The sequence below is a fragment of the Pleurodeles waltl genome, chromosome 6 (assembly GCF_031143425.1).
Source record: "Pleurodeles waltl isolate 20211129_DDA chromosome 6, aPleWal1.hap1.20221129, whole genome shotgun sequence".
Lineage (NCBI taxonomy): Eukaryota > Metazoa > Chordata > Amphibia > Caudata > Salamandridae > Pleurodeles > Pleurodeles waltl.
This window is the reverse complement of record NC_090445.1, coordinates 1,067,633,332-1,067,653,910: the sequence shown is the minus strand read 5'-3', so window position 1 is coordinate 1,067,653,910 and position 20,579 is coordinate 1,067,633,332. Positions and strand designations below refer to the sequence as shown.

General features: G+C 43.3%; 1 protein-coding gene across 13 annotated transcripts in view; it reads left to right on the top strand.

Moving 5' to 3' along the window:
• The window catches only part of EIF4G3 (eukaryotic translation initiation factor 4 gamma 3), a 906,783-nt gene that overhangs the window by 687,259 nt on the left and 198,945 nt on the right, over positions 1 to 20,579 (top strand). For all 13 annotated transcript variants that reach the window (XM_069240075.1, XM_069240074.1, XM_069240071.1 and 10 more), the window contains 2 exons: positions 1,007 to 1,153; positions 14,663 to 14,899. In XM_069240075.1, coding sequence (XP_069096176.1) covers positions 1,007 to 1,153; positions 14,663 to 14,899 — 384 coding nt within the window. The remainder of the gene's footprint in view (positions 1 to 1,006; positions 1,154 to 14,662; positions 14,900 to 20,579) is intronic.

The window sequence follows — 20,579 nt, the reverse complement described above, 5'->3', positions numbered from 1 at the left end:
AAGTCAATAGTGATAGTGTCATGCAATGCTTTGCGGTGTCTTTTGAATCATGTCGAAAACGAATCCCTCGCTCCCATTTTGGCTACTGATAAAACTAGAAGCTTACCCTGTGAAGCTCCCCAAACAGCAGGATCAAGAGCAGGACTCCTGTTTCGGGCAACTGTTTGAACTAAACCGTTGGATGAGCCCATGCATTGATTTGGCTGCTGAACAAAATAGGGTTTTGAGGATTAACCTATTAATCGTGTGCCCAAAAATAGAATAGCTCCATTGGAGTGTGTGAAATACATCCAAGGTATTGAGCGGTCTGTTGAAGTCATAGCATTGACTATAGCAGGGTCACCCTGTAGAATTTATCAGCTTGTGACGTTTGGAATGCTATTTATCCACATCCTCAATTACGGAGTCTGCTAGGTGCCCTGCTAAAACTTATATCATCCATTTAGAACTATTTATATTTTATTAAGAATAAATTATCTTGGTTCTATGGAGATAATTTGAGGCAGAAGAACCTTTATTAGTCAGTGTTTTTTGGGGAATACATATCTAATTGTGCACATCTATGTAGTCGCATTGAATTTTGATAGGGATGACCCATTCATCGTTCCCTTCAGTTAGGACTGTAGACTTTGTTATTGTGAAAACAAATTATTATTTCACGTACTTTATTTCTGCAAAATATTAGTTAATGTACAAATGAATCTAGTGAAACCTTACATTCTTTTCTCACTAGTTTTTTTTTCTCTGTTTTATATTCTATGTTGAGTGTGAATGTGCAGTTGAAAAACAGATTTATTAATTAAATGGATGTAGTGTTTAAAACATTGTTATAAAACGAATTTTACTCCAGTCCACTTATGACTAATAATTTTAGTTTTTGTAAAAGAAAGGGACCAGGTGACTTGATGACTTAGGGTCGATTTTAAAAGTTTAAATCCATGTATGTAATTGTATTGTTTCAAATAAACAAAATATTTAAGTATGTAGTGTCTTTCCCTGGCTACAGCTGAAAGTGCAGATGACTGACAAACCTGCTAGCACAGTGAATTTCCGCAAACTCTTGCTGAACCGCTGCCAGAAAGAATTTGAAAAAGACAAAGTGGATGATGATGTTTTTGAAAGAAAGCAGAAGGAGCTGGAGTCTTCAAAAACAGTAAGTGTAAAAGAGAAGAGAAAACAATAAAGGTTTGTGTGTGGTTTACTCTTGAAGAGTAAATTGTCCCCAGGTAATGTACAGGATACTAAAAAGCATTACCAATGTAAAGAAAAAGTATGTCCACACTGCCTTTCCAAACGAAACATTTCTTTTAATAAAGATATTTATAAAAGTATGTGTAAAAATAGAACTTTAAAAAGGGTTTAAATGCATAAAGGGAATCATTACTGTAAAAATGTTTGTTCTGTTTCAGAGATTGTTTCAGAGATTAATATTAGAATGGACACTGTATGCCGTATGTGTGGCTTTAAATACACATGCTCTGCATACACCTGTAATTTAGTGTTTGTCCACGACGTTTGCTAGTTCTTTTTCTTCAAATCTTTTTTCATGTTAGTCTTTTTTGACTCCACTTTCCATCCAAATTGCACCAGAAAGACTACTACTCCTCAGATTGTTTTCTTGAACTAGCTTGAACATTAGTGTGCCAGTTCCACGACCTTTGAGTCTGTCCTTGGGAACATTGAGCTGGTCATCGTAACATCAAATCCAGCAACTAGAAATTAATTCCTGCATTCTGCAAAACCAGCAGCAAGAACCTTTCATTCAAAACAAGCACTTCACCCCTGGACTACCCTGCTAATGCACCCCCAGCATCAGACTGCGACAAAGACCCATACCTTGGTCTGGTGTCCACAGAACATTGAACAATTTCAGGTGGTATTGTAGAGAATGACTTTTAGGGGTGTTATGAAATGAGCATCTTTCCAATTCTGCTATAGATGCAACATTAAGTTCCCCTAGTTAGATCAGCATGTGATATATAACTTGTGTTTGAACCTGAGCATGGTGATGCCGATAGAACAGCCTGTAAGGCATTCTGGTGTAAGATGACACTTTGACACAGAAAGGAAAGGCACTGGGCTTATCACAAGAAGCAGCACCAATAGTTGCCCAAAACCTCTGACATCTTCCGGTACTACTGTGAGAGGTGGTAGGGGAACACAAAACTGTTGGGCCTTGTAACTGCACAAACGGGAGAGAACCAGGAGGTGTTGCCCACCGAGGCCTCTGAGTCCGATAATGAGGAAGTAGAGCCTCCAGCCCCAGAATACCTGGGACCAACCACTAGTAGCATTCCCAGTGCTTCTATCTTTCCAGAGACGCAGGAGGGTCAATCCCAATGGAGTCAACCTTGAATACACCACTAGGCAAAGGCAGAGGACCACTCCCAAGGAAGGGAGTCTGTCATGAAGCCTGGAGCCCAGGCGACGAGGCAGCAACCTTTGTTTCTGGCTTTGCTGGCAGAAACTGCTTGACCGATGCTAAGCAAACCTTCAAAGTGAGGTGTAGAGTCTTACCACCCGTTGCCTCCAAATGTTACTGTCAAACCCGCCCAAATTCAACACCAATAAACCTTCAACTTCGAGATCACAGTCAAGCAAGAGATTACTTATACTTCAGCTCCCAAATAGCCTGGACTACAAACAGAAAAAGCTCTACATCTACCTCACTAAGGGGAAGATCATTATCAGGCCTCCTTCACAAGCGTGGTCTCACACACTCTTCGTGATCCCTTAGAATATGAGGCGTTCCTTTGAAGACTAGCACTCTTTTGAGCCATCAACCCTTCTCATTCGAAAAAGGGTTAGGGACAGGGCCACCAACCCACTGCCACTACCCCAACCCCAGGTGCCTTTATCCACATGCTGATGCCCTTGCACAATCCTCAAACCTCACTCTCCACGTTCCCCTCCTCAGTAACTCCACACAGACTGATCCAGGAAGCCCATACCACACTGAAGACCAATACTATGAGCCTTTAAGGACCAGGGGTTTGAAGAACCTATGGGAAGACTACTGGACTGATCCGTTTGTGACCTTGAGCCTTACCCTGCTAGGGCAACCCCAGCAGATTACACTACCACCGTCCTGCAGCAATCCATAGAACTGCACACCAACACATTGTCATCCTGCAAATGGCCCTGTAGTACAACACATTTCTCATGAAAACACTATCCAGAACTGAGATCTCTGCAGTATCTCCCTGTGTTTAAGGGCATTCTAAAATCTGCCACCAAAAACCTTAAGTAACCAAGGACAGCTAGGGTAATTACTCCACAGGTGGAGAAGTTGTTCAATCCAGTGCCAAATGATTCAAGGTACAGATGAAGCCAAGCACAACCTGATTTCCTTGAAGTCCACACAGCTCGGAAGCATGCCTCAATACAAGCAACCCCTCACAGAAAGAGGATTGACGGTGCAGGGAGGCGTGTGGCGGTGGTAGCCAGTACACAGTGGTGAATCACCAACTCTTCAACTTGCTCTCCCGGTATGATCGCCATCACTGGGAGGAAATGGAGGGGCTCTGTAAACACCTCCCTGAGGCCCAATGAAAAAAGCGGCCAAGAACTACTAGACAAGGGCAAACGAATATCAAATATAAGAAGCGCATTGGAAGGTGCACATGCCGCCTCATAAGAAGGGGTTGGTGGTGTGGGTGGGATAAACACAAGTATCCACTTTTGGTGTCATACTTGACTCCATGTTCCAGGCCTCCAGCCAGAAATGCAACTACACTTAATGTTCCCTTCAGTGTAAACATCTTTTCACTCCTCTGGTCATTGGAATGTTGGAAAAAATCACCCTTCATCTGCCAAGAGGCAAGGGTACCAAAACCAGTAGCAGTCCTTTTGGGGCACTTAGCTCTCCAGTACTTTTGACTGAGGTGATGCAAAGGAGGAAGCAGACCAACTGGGCACCTCTGCTACACCTGACCTCACAACACCTTCAGAGGGTAAAGTTCGAGCCTTTTCCTCCAGCACTGATAGAGAATTACATCTGAACAAATGGGTGCTCTCTGTGGTACAGCATTGGTACTGCCTAGAGATTCACACCATCAAACATTCCACCTTGGTGTCATGTCCTCAGCCACAACCAACTCTGGCTGCTCAAATAAAAGGTGAAGGTGCTCCTTGCTAAAGGTGTCTTTTTTCTTTTTTGTTGCCCCTCACACCAGTGCGAAGGAGGAGTGTGATCTTATTACTTCTTAATCTTTAAGAAGGACGTGTCCCTATGGCTTATCCAAGCCTAAGGCACTTGAATGACTACATCCTGTCTGAGAATTTCTTTATGACCATCCTGCAGGACTTCATAACAACACTCAATTAAGACACCCAGTTCCATGTCCCCATTTCCACATCCACATCCACATACATCCAGTCTACCAACTGTAACTGCACTTCATAGTAAGTGGACAGCACTACCAGTTCAAAGTTCTGCCCTTAGGAGCTGTTACGACTTTTAAGGTATCCACAAAGTGTGTGGCATTGGGTGCAGCAAATTTACACAAATACCATTCATTTTTTTCCATACTTAGATGACTGAAAGAACTGCTGGAGAGAGCAATGCCTGGCATATATGCAAACTGTGGCGTCCCTGCTCAAAGTTCTGGATTCACCATCAGAGACCAAGATTCAGCACTTTCAGCCCCAACAGATCCAACCCTTTTTAGGCTGGATCATGAACTCTGTCACAGAGAAGGCGTACCACAACCAAGAGTGTGTGATGTTTATCCAAAAACTGCTTCCGTGTCTTCAGCCATGGTGTCCTCTTCTGTATGAACGGTAATGAAATAAAAGGGGATGATTGAAAAATACACCTGTGTTCACTGCAGGAGTGCCTCTCAAGGAAGTGGTCACAAGCAGAGGGCCACTTAGAAGATCTGGTGTTGGTAAAGGCCATAGCTCAGAGCACTCTCCTGTGGTGGAAAAGCAACATCTTATTGCTCAGCAGGCCTATCCTCAACCCACATCTGCAGGTAACCATTGTCACAGATGCTTTACTAATGGGATGGGGAGCTCACCTCCACCACCTGACTGTTCAAGGTACCAGCCCAACCCCCCGCCCCCCCATTTCACAGTTGCATTATCAGCTACCTGCAGCTCTTGGCCATCCATCTAGCCCTGGCAGCTTTCTTGCACCTCGTTTGAAGCAAAACAGTCCTCACAAAGATGGACAACATGACAGGCATATGCTGTATCCAGAAGATTAGGGGGAACATTTGCCACAACTGTCTGAAGTCACCCACGAGATATGCTCTGGGCTATGAACAACAATATCCAGTTCTTAGTGGAGCATTCACTTAGGGTGGACAATGGCTTTGTGGACCTTCTAAGCAGGACGGGTCAACAAGTCCACAAATGGAAGTTAAACCCACAAGTGCTTCAGAGGTACTTCAGCTGAGGGACTCCAACCATCTATCTGTTTGCCTCCTCCTCAAAACGTTAAATACCAAAACTTCACTTCCAGTTACCCACAGTCCCTAAGCAATGCAGTATGGGCTATGAACTGGTCTGGAATATTTGCTAACGCTTTTCCGCCTCTTACTCTGTATGTGGGGTAAAATGAGACAAGTGTCCATGACCCTCATGCTAGTTTGCCACTACTCCAAGCTCCTCAAGATGTCACTGTGCTCACATGAGAAACTGCAGCTCAGTTTGGGGCTTCTCGCTCAGGATTGTTGTCAACTTAGACATCCAAATACCAGCCAACTCAGTCTAGTGATCTGGCTCCTGAGATCATAAAGTTTAACCCCAGACACCTGAAGGAGTGTGTACAAATCCTGCTTGGGGCATGTAAACCCATAGCCAAGTACAGAGGATTTGTTCACTGCTGCGTTAGGCAGACATCTCCATCCGTTTACATTTACGTGTATTTGTAGCATGCATGGTGAACAGAGATCATTCACTACTTTTTAGGTCTCGCGCGCTAGTGCTCTTACCTTTTGTAATCTATCTGTGTGCTTTTAACCACGCACACCGCACGCCCATCACTATCACTAGTTCGTGGGATTGTCTTTCCAAAATCCTTTATCATTGGTAAATGCTTTACGTTTGTCCCTCTTTGGGGTGGTTTGGTTAAATCACTGTTGTTAAAGCCTTCAAGATAGTTACACCTCAAGAATGTCTCTAGCCCCTGTTTGGAGCTTAAATGTGGGTTTCGCACAGCTCATGATCCCACCCTTCAAACCACTCCATTCCTATGATCTACAATTCTTGTCTTAAAAGGTGGCCCTTTTAGTGCCCATCACCTCTGCAGGATCAGTAAGTTAACAAGCATTAACCATAGAGTAACGCTTCATCAAGGTCCATAAGGATAAGAGTAGTCCTTAGAACAAACCCTGAATTCCTACCTCAGGTGATCTCTTCATTTCACGTCAACTAAACTATTGAACTGCCCATTTTCTACCCAGACTCTGTAGCGGAACGGGTACTACACTAGGTGTCAAAAGGGCATTCATGCACTAAATTGACAGAACCAAATCAATCTGCAAAACAAAGCAAGCAACTCTTTTTAGCTTTTGCTAAGCCTTTTATGGGACACCCCATCTCAAAAGCAGGCATTGCTCTCAGAATTGTATTCAGACATGCTTAGCCACAGTTTAGCGTACAGTCTGCACCCCTAAAGCACAATCCATGCATAAAAAGGGGACTTTTTGGTCTTCTTGCAAAACATTCCTTTTGTAGACATCTGCAAAGCTGCCACTTGGTCAACACCACAAGTTTACCAAACACTACTCTGTAGATTCAAGTCGATCTACAGGCTTTAATTGACCAGACTCTATAAAGTACATTGTTCCAAAAAACTGCATCATCTGCTTGCTAGCCACTGCTTTGGGTAGAAACTATTTACAGTATATGCAGAGCATTTGTATTTACAGCCACACATGTTAAGAATGGAAAATGTTAGGTACCCTGTTACCATCTGTTTGTACTGTGTAGTGCTGGATTCACATTCGCTCACCCTCCTCCCAGAAGCCAACAATAATATCAGATATTTCCTTTCAAGGTCATTATCTTTTACAGTGCACAGTTCACACTATCTTTGTCTTCAGCACTACTCTCCACCAACAATGCTCACCAACTAAGTGAAAACAACAACAGTCTTGAAGAAAAAGAAGTCGCAAACATTTGGGCATTCGGTAATAATTGGCAGGAGGTAATGTTAAATGTTTTACAGTCTAGAAAGAGGATTTCAAGTTTGGGGTTTGATCATTCAGCTTCAAATTTGCAACATGTCTACTTCAAATGCATGGAGATTGCAGCAAACCACTTTAGTAGAAGTGAACTTTAGAAATATTCTTAGCTATATGACTTTGGCGTCTCAAAATCATTATGGAGGATACAATGTATTACAATTCATAGGTAGCTGTGATGGCACTGCAAATTTTGAGGCTACACATCAATGTCCGTAAGTCAGGTCAGTACTTTCCCTAGTGAAAAGAGCCACTTCTTAGCAGCTGGAATGAATTTGATAAAAAACAAATAAATTTGTTTCAGCGAAGAGGCATTGTTCCATCCAGAAGAAATGAACATTTCTGAACTCAGAGCCAGAATTGATGGGTCAGCAGATCTAATCTCTTGCCTCTTCTGTATGATGCCATTCATATTCATAGTCTCCAGTGGCAAGATGTGCCCAGCAGGAGTAGTTTAGAGGAGCATTAAATCAGTGGTCAGGGGGATTGAAAGTAAAATGTCCAGGTCAGTGGCAGCAACCTGCATTCATTCCAATGGTCAATGAAGACTGGAAATATGATGAAAGGAGTCAATTTCCACTAGATTGTGTTTTTGAAGATGAGCCATTACATCACATCAGTGTGTTGGTATTAGGTGAGGTACATCCAATCTTGAAATCCTTCTTTTTTATCTTTGAATAACAATGAAGTGTTAATTGAAAAGACAGCACCATGATTATATACTACTTAAACAATGCATTGAGATAGGCGACCCTGGTGCTGCAGGCTCAGACCACTGGCACTGATTAAGGGGCAGAAGCACCATCATCATGGCAACCTACCTGCTTGAAGTATAGATCAAGCAAATCCAATGTCCTCTGCAAAATTCTTTTGGAAACTCACAGATTATATCTGATAGAAGTCTGAATCAAGTCTTCAGCTCTAAAGACAAACCATAGATATACTTGTTTGCCAGACTCAAAATAGCAAAACTTTGCATCCAGGTACTGCAAATCTGGGTCCAAATGTGCATTTGGTCAGCTTGTAAAATACATTTCTGTAAGCTTTTTCTCCAGTGTCCATGATACCGATGGTGGTCATCCCAGTTAAGCAAACCAGAACAAGGAGGATTGTTTCTCCCCGGGAGTTGCCTTGCATTGGTATTTCAGTCCTGCTTCTCCTATCAGAACATTCACCCAATAACTTCCAATGAAGACCCAGACCCGCTGTCCACAGCATACCGTGGAATCTTGCACTACAACCTACAGTAGATGATCTTGAGGACCTTGTTCCTGGATTCCTGCAATACAGACATGTAGGGTGTCGGCATATTTGAAGGACATACTCCAAGAAGCAATAAGAATTTCATCCTGGTCATATTAAACCTTTCAAGTGAAATAGTTCTTGCATTTCTTGTGTGGAGCCAGGTGTTGATCTGGTGAAAAAGAGAGACACTTCCTGTTTCTGCTTGCCAAAGTTACGATCTAAATTTTCATTGGTTTTAATTGCATGTGTTGTGGACACAACTTAGCTTGGCTAACGACCGGTAATTCTTTTGGTGTCTGAAGTGCTTTCAGCACTGTCTCACATGGTACAGATGTACAAAGCAAAGTTCATCTCACTGAGCAAATACACATTGCTCTAATGTCCTCCTGAATCCCATTGAGCCCTCACAGCAATTGAGGATGGTTCAGGAATAGCCAAGTTTGCTAAATAATAGATAGTTAGGATGATCAGGTGTGTACAAGCATTCAAATTTGCTCTAGACTAGTGAGGTGATTAAAATAATGTTAGGTCAAGTCTGCCTTTCCAGGAATCAAAACCACAGTCAATGATGACCAGATTTGTTGGTGTTCTGCTTGGACACAAATCACCAAAGGCCTTTGTGCACCCAGTTAAATCTCTACATATAAATGGTGTGCTACCTAGGACAGTGCATGAAGTCCATCAGTAAACCCTGTGAAGAATTATTTTATTTAAAACATGACATCACGGTCCCATAATTAACAGGGGGCCTGTACTTCCCTGTCTTTCTTCCAACAGACCCTCTAGCTGTTAGCAACACAATTCAGCACTTGATAGGAGTCGGTAATGACCTAGCAGATTAGTAATTCATTTATTGTGGCTTTATAAAGTGCAACCGACCTGAAAAGGCAACCTAAAAAGATATTCTGGCACTAACAGACATGCGTGAGCCAGAGGAGAGTGCTAAAGATGACCGCAAAGAGGTGAATAGCCAGATCTTCAATATGTGCATAATTTGGAGACAAGTCTGTTCTGGCAATGAAACTGATTTCTGTACCCAAATCTTAATTCTCTTTCACCAAGGGGCCACCAGAGCCTGTTTGTTCCATGTCAGAATGGTTCTCTCGTGCACACTGGGCTTGAAGATTCCTCTTCCCCATTTCACAAAATGAATGATTTTCAGGAAGCATCTCATTTTGTCTTGTTTTGATAGCTTCCAAATGGCAGGAGTTGGAATGAAAATGCTGATAATAAAAATTAAGTAAACTTCATTAAAATTTAAACAGCAGGTAAACTTGTGTCTTCAAGAAAGAATAGTGTGTAACCTAGTGTTGCTTAACCTTTATATGAAGGATGCTAACTTTTAAATCGAGGAGCTGTGGTCACTGCTTAGAGAGCCACCCCAAAAGGAACAACATGACTAATGCTGAATGGCATACGAATAAACTGTTCTGTACAGGTGACTTGGCCAACCTATCACTCACACAAAAAGGACTTTGTCACAAACTACGCCCCCTACAGGAGTGTTGTAGAACTTAAAATATTATACATCCAAGAAGAAAGTCTTCCTCAAAGGAGGTAACTTGAGATATTAATATTAATAATATGTACTTTATAGGTCAAGATCTTAAGATGTTGCACTCAAGCTTGTTTCCTCCAATTCAATATATTTCATCATATTCAAATTCTGCATGTACTCCAAAACAGCCAACACGTGTTTTGAGGTAAAACCTCGTTTTCAAAGCATTAACATTTGTAGTACTATTTTAAGCCTTTCAGTTTTATTCACAAAAAATTATTTCACAGCTTTCTGGGTTTGGTAAAAGGAGTTCACAACATCCTTACAGTAATATTTCTGCAAATCTTTGCTAAGAATGCTATCTGTCTAGGACAGTTACGGCCTATACAAAGCAAAGTCCATGAGCTCACATCCAGTTTTAAGTAATGGCATTAAATGTGGGAGAGGTACCAAACTTCTAATGTGGTTTATAATAATTTGCAAATTTGGTACATTGCTGGGTTTCAGATGTTGTATAAAGTGAATCTAGCAGCCGTCCAAGGTTTCACCTGAGTCAGGTCTATCAAGCCTCCTACTTTTGTGTCCCATGATGCATGCATCCATCTCCCCACAGATTTCCAGGGTAACTCTGGCAAGTGTTATTCAGTTTAAGAATCACTCAGTCACTCCGTCATCTGAAACCTCCTTATTTGTGTAAAGGTCTTTGTAGTAGCCATGAAAAAAAGTTAATGGTCCTCTGCGTATTATGCATGGCACTGTGTATGTCTCAAATCGATGTGACTGAATGAGCTTCATTGGTGCCAGCTGAATAACTGAGCTGATAACCTGCCAGTCTTATTACTCTCTGCATATGTTTTGGTAAGGTATGTTGCATAATCCATGCATCTCAATTTCTCTGTGAGCTCAGCATGTTCCCACTATCTTGTCACAGGTGTTCTAACTGCTCAGCCATTACATCCACCTCCCATTGTAATCCTAATAGGGATTCTTCCACTGTTTGTAGTTCCTCTTCAGTCATTCTTCGGGGCTCCACTGTTGTTTGGATACAAAGTCTCCTAATGGCAGTATTAAACGTTGCCCAATCTGTTAGGGAAGAGGATGCAGTCCCTTCAATCTTATCATTAAATAAATTGACTACAGTTTCATCCCATGTGCCTGAGTGCTGAATCATCAAGCAGTGCACATTGCATCTTTTAGGTGTGGATATACATTGAGATTCTACCATAGGAGATCCCCAATTCAAGAGGATTATGATCAGCAATGTTTTTTACCACATACAATGAATGGGATACTGACCGTCAGGGAAAAGTTTATGTTTGAGACATGTATGGCTGTAGATACACATGCTCTGCATACTCCTGCCATCTAGGGTTGGGTCTGGATGTGTGTAGGTTGTTTTTCTTCTGAGAGTCTTTTGAGTCAGGTGGTAAAGTGACTCCTCCTTCTCTGTGATACTGCACATACTGCTATACTTCGAAGACTTTCTTTGAAGAAAAACAACCTGCACACATTTGGACCCCTCACAGCTTTGTGCAGGAGAGAATATGCAATCCGACACTCAAACAATAGAACATTCTTAACTAGCACTCAGTACCTTGAGGTTCTACACACTTCCTGGACTAGTTAGGGTATCCCTCTTGGGTGGGTCCTCAGATTCAACGTGCAAGATTCCAGCAGGACTCCTCTGCATCGTTTACTTCATCTTCTGTCCACCGGGACTGCACAGGACTCCAGGAACCGACAATCTTCATCTCCAGCGACAACTGCGCTTTGCAACATTGTTTCTCTGGCTCTTTGCAGCAACTGCAACATTTCACTCGATGTGCATCCGCTGAGGACAACGATTCTTCAGCCTTTACAAGAAGCAAGAAGGTATCTCCCTTGGTGTGAAGGAGTCACTCGCTTGCATCTGCTGGCTCCAACTGCAACGACGACCGGCTGCGTGGATCTTCTCTCTTGCAAAGCTGCATGGATCCTGCAACATAGGTGGTGATTTGGAGTTGTGCCCGGTACTCTACCAGCTATCCAACTTGGGAGACGATAAGTTCTTGCCTTTCTTTGCAGGACAATACCCCTGTGCACCGTGACTCTTGCAGCTACCAAGGCTTGTTGGCTCTTCTTCCAAGGGATCTTCAGGCTCTGCGTAGCCCCGACCTCTAACACTCTTCCCTGCAAAGCACAGTCTCCTGCCTGCTGCTCCAGCAATGTGGGACTCCTCTACAGATGAGCTGAGTGGGCCTCACTGCGACTCCTGTGCCTGCCGCCTGTGAGTTGTGTGTGGGGGCTGCATCCTCTACTTCTGACTCTCCTCACTGCTGAGGGTCACCTGGGTCTCCCCTCTGTGGGTTGAGTCCCCCTGGACCTTCCTGGTCCCCGGCAGCTCTACAAATCGTCATCTGCAACTTTTCCCTTTGCCAAGGCTTGTTGGTGGTTTTTCCACACCACTGATTGACTACAACTCTTCCGACGTGGGACATCAGCTGCATCACTCCTGAAACTCTTCTCCTCCTGTACTGCATAGCCGACTCATGCTCTTCACCGTCGACCTGGTCCTGCATCTCCAGAAGGGTGGATAGTGGCTCCTGCCCCAACCTGACACTCCATCTCGAACAAAACGTATTCCCCTTCATTTGCAGTTCCCCTTCTGTCAGGATCCAGCTTTGTTTTTTTCCAGTCTTGGTTGGGTCATGCACAGTCCTTTTCCAAACTTTACCTGTGAGTTTGGGGTTAAAACAGGTACTTATCTCCTCTCTGCTGGTCACTGGGGGCACCCTGGTACTTACCTTTTGGGGTTCCTAGTTCCTCCAGCTCCCCTCTACAGATTGCACTTCCTTGGTTGAGGGACTGACTTTTGCATTCCACTAACTCAGTATATGGTTTGGTCTCCCCCTACGGCCTCCATTATCTTGTTATTTCACTGTTTTCTATTGCCTTCTATGCCAATTCCTGACTTCTGGTGTGTGTGTATATAATAGTGGTTTTACTCACCTGCTAGTGGAGTATTGCCTATACAGTATTTTAGTAGTTGTTACCATAATAAAGTACCTTTATTTTTGTTACACTTTGTGGTTCTTTCATTTTTGTGAAGGCTGTGTGACTTCAGTGGTGTTTCATAAGCTTTGCTTGACTCCTATATAAGTCTTGGCTGCTCATCCACAGCTATCTCAAGAGAGCCATGGCTTCCTAGACACTGACTACACCTCACTAATAGCGGATCCCTGGATCTGGTGCTAACCACACACCAGGCCGCCTATCAGGAGGGGGCTGTGACATCACCTACCTGCCTTGGCCACTCATATGCTTCTAGGGTCCTCTGCCCACCTTGGATTCAAAATGGCAGAATCAAGTAGCCACCTGGAGGAGCTCTGGGCAACACCCCTGGGGTGGTGATGGACAGGGGAGTTGTCACTCCCCATTCCATTGTCCAGTTTCCAAGGTCACAGGGCTGGTGCAAACTGGTTTATACAAGGAGGGCACCAAAAGTGCCCTTCAAAGCATATCGGATGGCATGGGAGGCTACCCCTCCCATCCCATGTAACACCAATTTCCAAAGGGAGAGGGTGTTGCCTCCCACTCCCAAAGGAAATCCTTTGTTCTTCCTGCTTGAGGTTTGTCAAGCAGCAGGAGGGCAGAAACCTGTCTGTAGGATGGCAGCAGCGCGGGCTGCCAGTGAAAACCCTGCAAACTGGTAGGACAAAGCTGGGGGTCCTCTAAGAAGCTCCCACAGTGCATTGAATCATACAGTCAATACTGGCAATAGTATTGGGGTATGATTACGACTTGCTTGATGCCAAACTTGCCCAGATTCAGAGTTAGCATTATGTAGCTGGACAGAGGTGTCCAGTACACGGGTAAAATGGCTTTCCCGCACTTACGAAGTCCAGAAAAATGGAACCTGAGCACGAAGGGGCACCTCTGCTCATGTAAGGGTGCGCTCACACACCTACCTGGTACTTGCTCCCTGCCTTCTGGGCTAGAAAGGCCTGCCCTAGAGGTGACTTACAGTGATCTGATGAGTGACCTGTAGTGAAAGTGTGAATGCACCTTTCCATGCAGGCTGCAATGGCAAGCCTGCACACACAGTTTTGCATGAGCGCCCTTGGGTGGCACAATACATGCTGCAGCCCATGGGGAACCCCTTCTGCCCCACTGCCCTGGGTACCATATGCTAGGGACTTACAAGGGGGCACCGGTATGCCAATGGTGGGATGTACGTAGTCAGGAACAACCAAATCTAGAGGGAGAGAGCACAGACACTTGCCCTGGCTAGCGGGATCCCAGTGAACACAGTTAAAACACACTGACACCAGGCAAAAAGTTGGTGTAGCCTTGCCAAAAAGAGGGTACTTTCCTACAGTTTGCCAGAAATTAAATTGAGAGTAAGGAGGGTAAAGGAAAGATATAGCGTGAACAAGGTAAGCTAAACAAAGTCAGGGAAATGGAGGAAGGAGTGAGAAGGGGAACTGCATCAAATAGGATATCACTTGAGCTGTAGAATTCTAGAGGCACTGTGCTGTTGTCTTACATCTTCGTTCAAAGATGTTTAAGAAACAAACAAGCCCCCATCTTCAGTGTTTTTGTAGCATTTGGATAAGTCTGATCACTGGTAACAGTGAGTTTAGAACAAATTTTTACTTGAGCTCCACTGGTGGGGTTCCATACTGCACAGACAGCTGCACACAGGGGTGCTATTTGATCCTTACACTTTTCTTTCATTGTTTCACAGCCAGAGGAGAAGAACAGGTTACAGGAGGAGCTGGAGGAGGCCAAGGACAAGGCACGCAGGCGATCGATAGGCAACATCAAATTTATTGGTGAGCTGTTCAAGCTGAAGATGCTGACTGAGGCTATTATGCATGACTGCATGGTTAAGCTGTTGAAAAACCATGATGAAGAGTCACTTGAGTGCCTCTGCCGTTTGCTCACTACCATCGGGAAGGACCTTGACTTTGAGAAAGCAAAGGTAAGCCTGGTGTGTAAGACACCAATATTACATTTTAAATGCTGGGCTTAGGGTGTAGAGTTGCTGACTCATATTTAAACCCATCCCACTCCCCTCACAGATATTTTGGAAAATTATTGTACATAGTAGCCTTAACTGGAAGATGGAATGACTTTTACCACCTTTTAAGTGAAGGACCATATTTGATTATTTGATGTACCTCGTTTTACCAAGCAATGTTCATTATAGGATTATTTTGACACAGAAAGCATCCTGGCAACAACCAAAGGATAAAAAGAGAAATGAAAAAAACATTGTAAAACCATTTATTTACAACTGTAAAGTTGCCAAGAAAGAGTGAAAACCCCTAGTAAATGGCATTTTCTAGATGAACAACTACAAAGATAATGAACCCGGAAAGGTTTGATCAATTGCAGCACTAAGGTTAAGCAGGACATCTTCCAGTGTAAAATGATAAAATTGAAGATTTACTAGGACCTGGCAAAATAGACTTTGAATATGTGCAAATTAGAATTTCTATGTTACCTGGTTACAAGAATATACCCAAGAATGGCTTGAAAAAGAGAAAGATTAAAACCAGTCTGTTCTGATACCCCTAAGCCATCTGTGGGGAGCTGTTTTTAGTCTGTTTTTTTAGAGTGTCGGCTCTTCAAGAAGCACAAGGGCATGAGCAGCTGATGGAAGGAGACTGTCAGCCTCTGGATAATGCCCACCAGGGAATGTAGGAATCTGGTCGCTGGTGAGTCACAGGTATTAGTGTTTAAAGGATTTAGGTAATCCAGGAATGGATCTTTCATAGGTTTACATGCTTGAATCATTCCCTGTAATTAGGCTGGAATTCCCTGGCAACATAAAAAAGCAGGAAACCGTTTTACAATGGCCGTAAGCCCAGCCCCTAAATTTGTTTAGTAGTACATCCTCCTCATTTGAAACAAGCCAGACTTCACCAGTGATGTGGAAGTGCTGAGCTGTCTTCTTCTCTCAGAGGCCATCATAACGCGGATATCTTCTGCACATAATGTTTATACACTCTCTGTGAACATCTCTGCTCTAATCTGTTTGATTTTATAGCAAACTCTACTTTGTCCTCTCTGGAATTCAGCCAGTCCCAACTTCAGCTTCATCAAACCATGAGTTGGTTTTAGGGATTTCCTAGATTTGTTTTGACTCATTACTTTCCAAGGGGGGTTGCTATCTATCACCAGTTGACACTATGGCTGAGAAAGAAGAAATCTTGCTTCAAGTCTTGAGAACAAAGGATCACTTACCCTGATGATCCTTGTGATCCTTGTGATCAATATATTTATCTGTAGCCCACTCATAAAGCCTCTTGCCTTCAAGTTTGCAGGACGTTTCCTTCTAAGATAATTAAGGACTGAGAAAAGAGCTTAGCTCTCTATCTACTAGAATAAAGGAGATTCCCCTTCATCTGCAGAAGATTCAAAGAACAGTGATCCAGCTAGCTCTACCATGATGATTTTCACAAAATAATATGGAGCCCAATTTACCTTAAACTGCATAGTGAGGGTGCAGTGATACACTGATAATACCCTCTTCACAGAGCCATTAGCCATCAGGGCAGCTGCCTAATGAAAATACTATCAAGTATGTGGACTGCAGCCAGGTCCTCCAAGGAAAAGACAAAGCCTTTCAACAAGAAGGCATCAACAAAGGGCAAAGAGTAGCTGGTAAAAAAATTATGCAAAAATCCAGAGCCGCTGATGACTTGTCAACATACTACCCAAGTCATCAACGACCAGCGCCTCAACTTTGGCAAAGGTGGTCCCATTTTCTACCTCAATCCCTTTGCTGGGCACCTCACCAGTAATATCAACTGGCTCTATGCAGTCATTGACAATCAAGAAGATCCCACCGACAATGGTACTGTTGACAACAAAGCCCTTGTCAATGATCCCTGTGATTACCATCACATTCTAATAGATGATGACCTCATTGGTGGCAGTTTCGTTGGCAGGTGTGTCTACAGCATAAATAACCTCATACAGTGACTACCTTCACTAAGGCCCCTTCAGTGTCATAATTTCCTCTTGTTGCTTTCACCTTTGTGCATACATCATTAAAGGTTTTAGCACACTACCAGTGCATATAATGGACTCTGAGTTGGAAGCAAAGGTCACAGACTAAGACCAAACATTTGATACAGCCTACTGCCCTTTGCCATGAGATAGGGACCTCATTGTTTCACAGTCTGATGATTACTCCATGGGTACAAAAACAGTACAGCTTTTACTACATTCTCCTTTCATGAAAAGATTCCTCTCCGTCACTGTGGCAGTAGCTCAACAGAGATAAAAAATAATAATCCCGTAATTCCTACACAGTGATGGCAGGCGCATAGATAATTTAGATCATAGAGTCTACTCCTTGGCAGCATCATCAGTAAAAGCTGCAGATGCTTTGACCATCCTTGGATGATAATATTGACAGATATGTGGCACAGCATCTAATGAGTTGGAAGCAAAGGCAACAGACTATGACCAAACATCTGATTCCACCTATAGCCCTGTGCCATTAGAAATAAGCTACTAAACTCAATAGAAGGAGGAGAAGAGGAGGAATACCAACAGGAGTGTGAATAGAAGTCTCAGACTTTTTACTTGATGAGGGCCATCTGGTCTGACCACCCTTACAGGTCACAGGGTCCCTACAAGGAGCCACCTGTGATGCAGGTGTGTGTGGCATTCATGTGCACTCTCCAACACATTATTGCCACATTCCAGAACTTACTCCCTCAGCAACCTCAACCACCAGTGAGCTCACTAACTTGGCTCACAGTTGGTACCACCTCCTCCCTGTGTCCCAACACTAACATCTCCTCAGCTGCAACTAGAGGTACCTCCACTGCCTCACACAATTCCAGCTCCATTTCCACTCCATGTCTCGCTGACACCTAAAGACATTTGACAATCTAATTTTTAGATCGCATGTCAGACTTCTAGGAGTAAGTACTTGATGATCATGGTGGCCAGCACGATGAAGAGTGGAAAGAGAACATCCTACACAAAGAAGGTGACAAATCACCCACTCAGCCTGATTGACCCGGTGAATGACATCACTCGTTCTCATGATCTTTTGGAAGAAACAGCCAAGTTTGATCTGCTTATGACATCCGTGGAACAGCATATTCTGCTTTGTATGGTCCCACTGAAGTCATAAATGTGGAATATTCCTGCCTACGTACAGAGACATCAGACCACGACTTTCATGAAATTATCAGTATAAACCTGTAGTTGGAGCTAGGGACCTCATTGTTTCATCGTCTGATGACTCCTCCATCCATGAGTGGCAATACAGGGCAGCTTTTACTGCATTCTCCTTTCATGAAAAGATTCCTCTCCATCACTGTGGCAGTAGCTCAACAGAGATAACAAAAATCCCAAAATTCCAGTGTTGGCTCTTCCACACAGTGACAGCAGGCGCATAGATAATTGAGAACATAGAATCTACTTCTTGGCAGAAACATCAGTAAAAGCTGCAGATGCTTTGGCCATCCTTGGATATTAATATTGACAGATGTGGCACAGCATCTCGGCCCTTCTGAATTCCATTCCAGAGGATTAAAGGGAAAGAGGCTAAGACCTGCGTCAAGGAAGGTGCAAACGTCTGCTACCACCATTTATACAGGTATGGATGTCTACTGCAGGCTTCTGCCATCTCGCAGGCGTACCATTCCTGCACAGGCAGGGATGGATTCCTTCAATCAGCTGCTTTCCATCTAGACAGAAATCTTGGCTATACCTTTTGGTGACCAGAAACTGTTTGGCAGACATGGACATTGCCAAACAAAATGTTGAAACAGGCACAGCATGCTTTTTAGGAGCATTACAATACAGACGTCCTACCTCTATTCCTTTTTATAGCTCGAAATCTCAAGCCTTTAAGGGAGATTTCACCCAGTATGGAGGCCAAGGTAGAACTTACTATCCTCCTATACAAAAAAAGTGTAACCGTGGTTACTGCTTGGCAGAGGCAAGTTCAAATGCTACGGCAAAGCATCAGCAAAGAGAAGAGGAGCATCTCAACTACACTTCCAGGACATTTAGAAAAGAGTTTGACTTTTCCATCTGTTCCCTTACAAGCCCAATTACTTTCAGTCAGGGGGAGAATCTCAGCTTTTGCCCTCACTTGGGAGGGGATAAGAATAGATCACTGGGTACGTAATAAAGTGCAGACTTTTCAGACTATGTGGTTTGTACAGAAACCGCCCAGAAAAGAATATTATTTCCACTTGCAGGAGCTGTAGCAAGAAATTCTTCTCCTAGAGAGAGCCATAGAGGCAGTCTCATAGAGCCAGTGGAATTGGCGATTTTACTTGAGGTTCTTTCTGGTCAAGAGAAAATCAGTGCAATGGAGTCTGTTCCTGAGCCTTCAGGATTTAAACACAGTCTTGAAAAAGCAATCTTTTCAAATGTTAAATGTCCAAGAATTCCTTCCGCTACTTCAGGAAGGAGGAGAACCTCACTTCCCTGGACCTTCAGGATGCACATTTTATGATCCAAATACAGCTAAATCTCAGATGATGCCTGCAGTTTTAGTGGAAGGGCAGCAATACCGTTTCATGGCACTTCTATTTGGACTGAAGGTGTCACAGGGAATCTGCTTTTGTAGAACTGTGCCTTGGGACAACAGAATGTCAGAAAGCAGGAGGTGCACCATTTCTGGCCAATCAGTACTGTCATACCAAAATACCTGACTAGCTCACAGTGCCTTACTTTCCCTCCTAACCTTACAGAGTGACAAGCAATTGTGGCAAACCTAAAGGCACAACACTCTAGCACCCTTTCTCAGGGAGTAGTGGAAAACAGGTCAGTCGTTTTCATACATTATCTCAGACATATATATCTACAGCAACAGTAAAAAAGACACAATAAAAATGAACAATATATTTATTGCAATTAACATAGTCTATTATGAAGCAATTTAGATGTGATTACAGTACTGGCCATAATTATAAAAATCTGCATAGCAGTTAGAAAAGTGTATGACGCAAATAGTGCCACAATTATGCACATTTAGTGGCCTGAGCCTTCCCTGTAATTGTATGCGCAGGAAGGCTATTATTAATATTTATGATCTTGGAGTGGAGAACCCCATACCTCTGTTTGCGTAGTCAAGTGGACCTCATAGGGAAGTGTAAGCACAGTTTACACAGGCTGCATGCCCCGGAGGTCATCTATTCCCCCAGACATGTCATCTCTGCTAGAATCTTCCTCTCTAAAAAAAAAAAAAAAATACACTACAGGACCTAATTTACAACGTTCGCTTTATACATTGAAAAGCTACTGTGCTATGTCTATGGAAGCCTGAGAACGATTGCTGGATGGACAGAAAACAACACCTGGCACTTGTGCCCACTGAGCAGCCAGTGAATGTACAGATAGGACCCCAGGAAGATGGTTGCACAGCAAGTGTAATTAGTGTGTTTCAAAACAATGGCACGAAAGGAAAAAAGTGCAATTGATAACAATGCAAGGCAAAGACATTGTGATTTCTAGAGTGCTAAGAAACGAGGCATAATTATAGTGACTTCAAGCACAGGTCTCATGACAAAGGTCTGCACCTAGAATCTCATGCCTGGCATTAGTAGTTGCCTTCCTATGAAGCCAAGGCCACAAAGTACACCCTCATAGCCCCATCAAAGTAGCTTGTGCTTCCAATG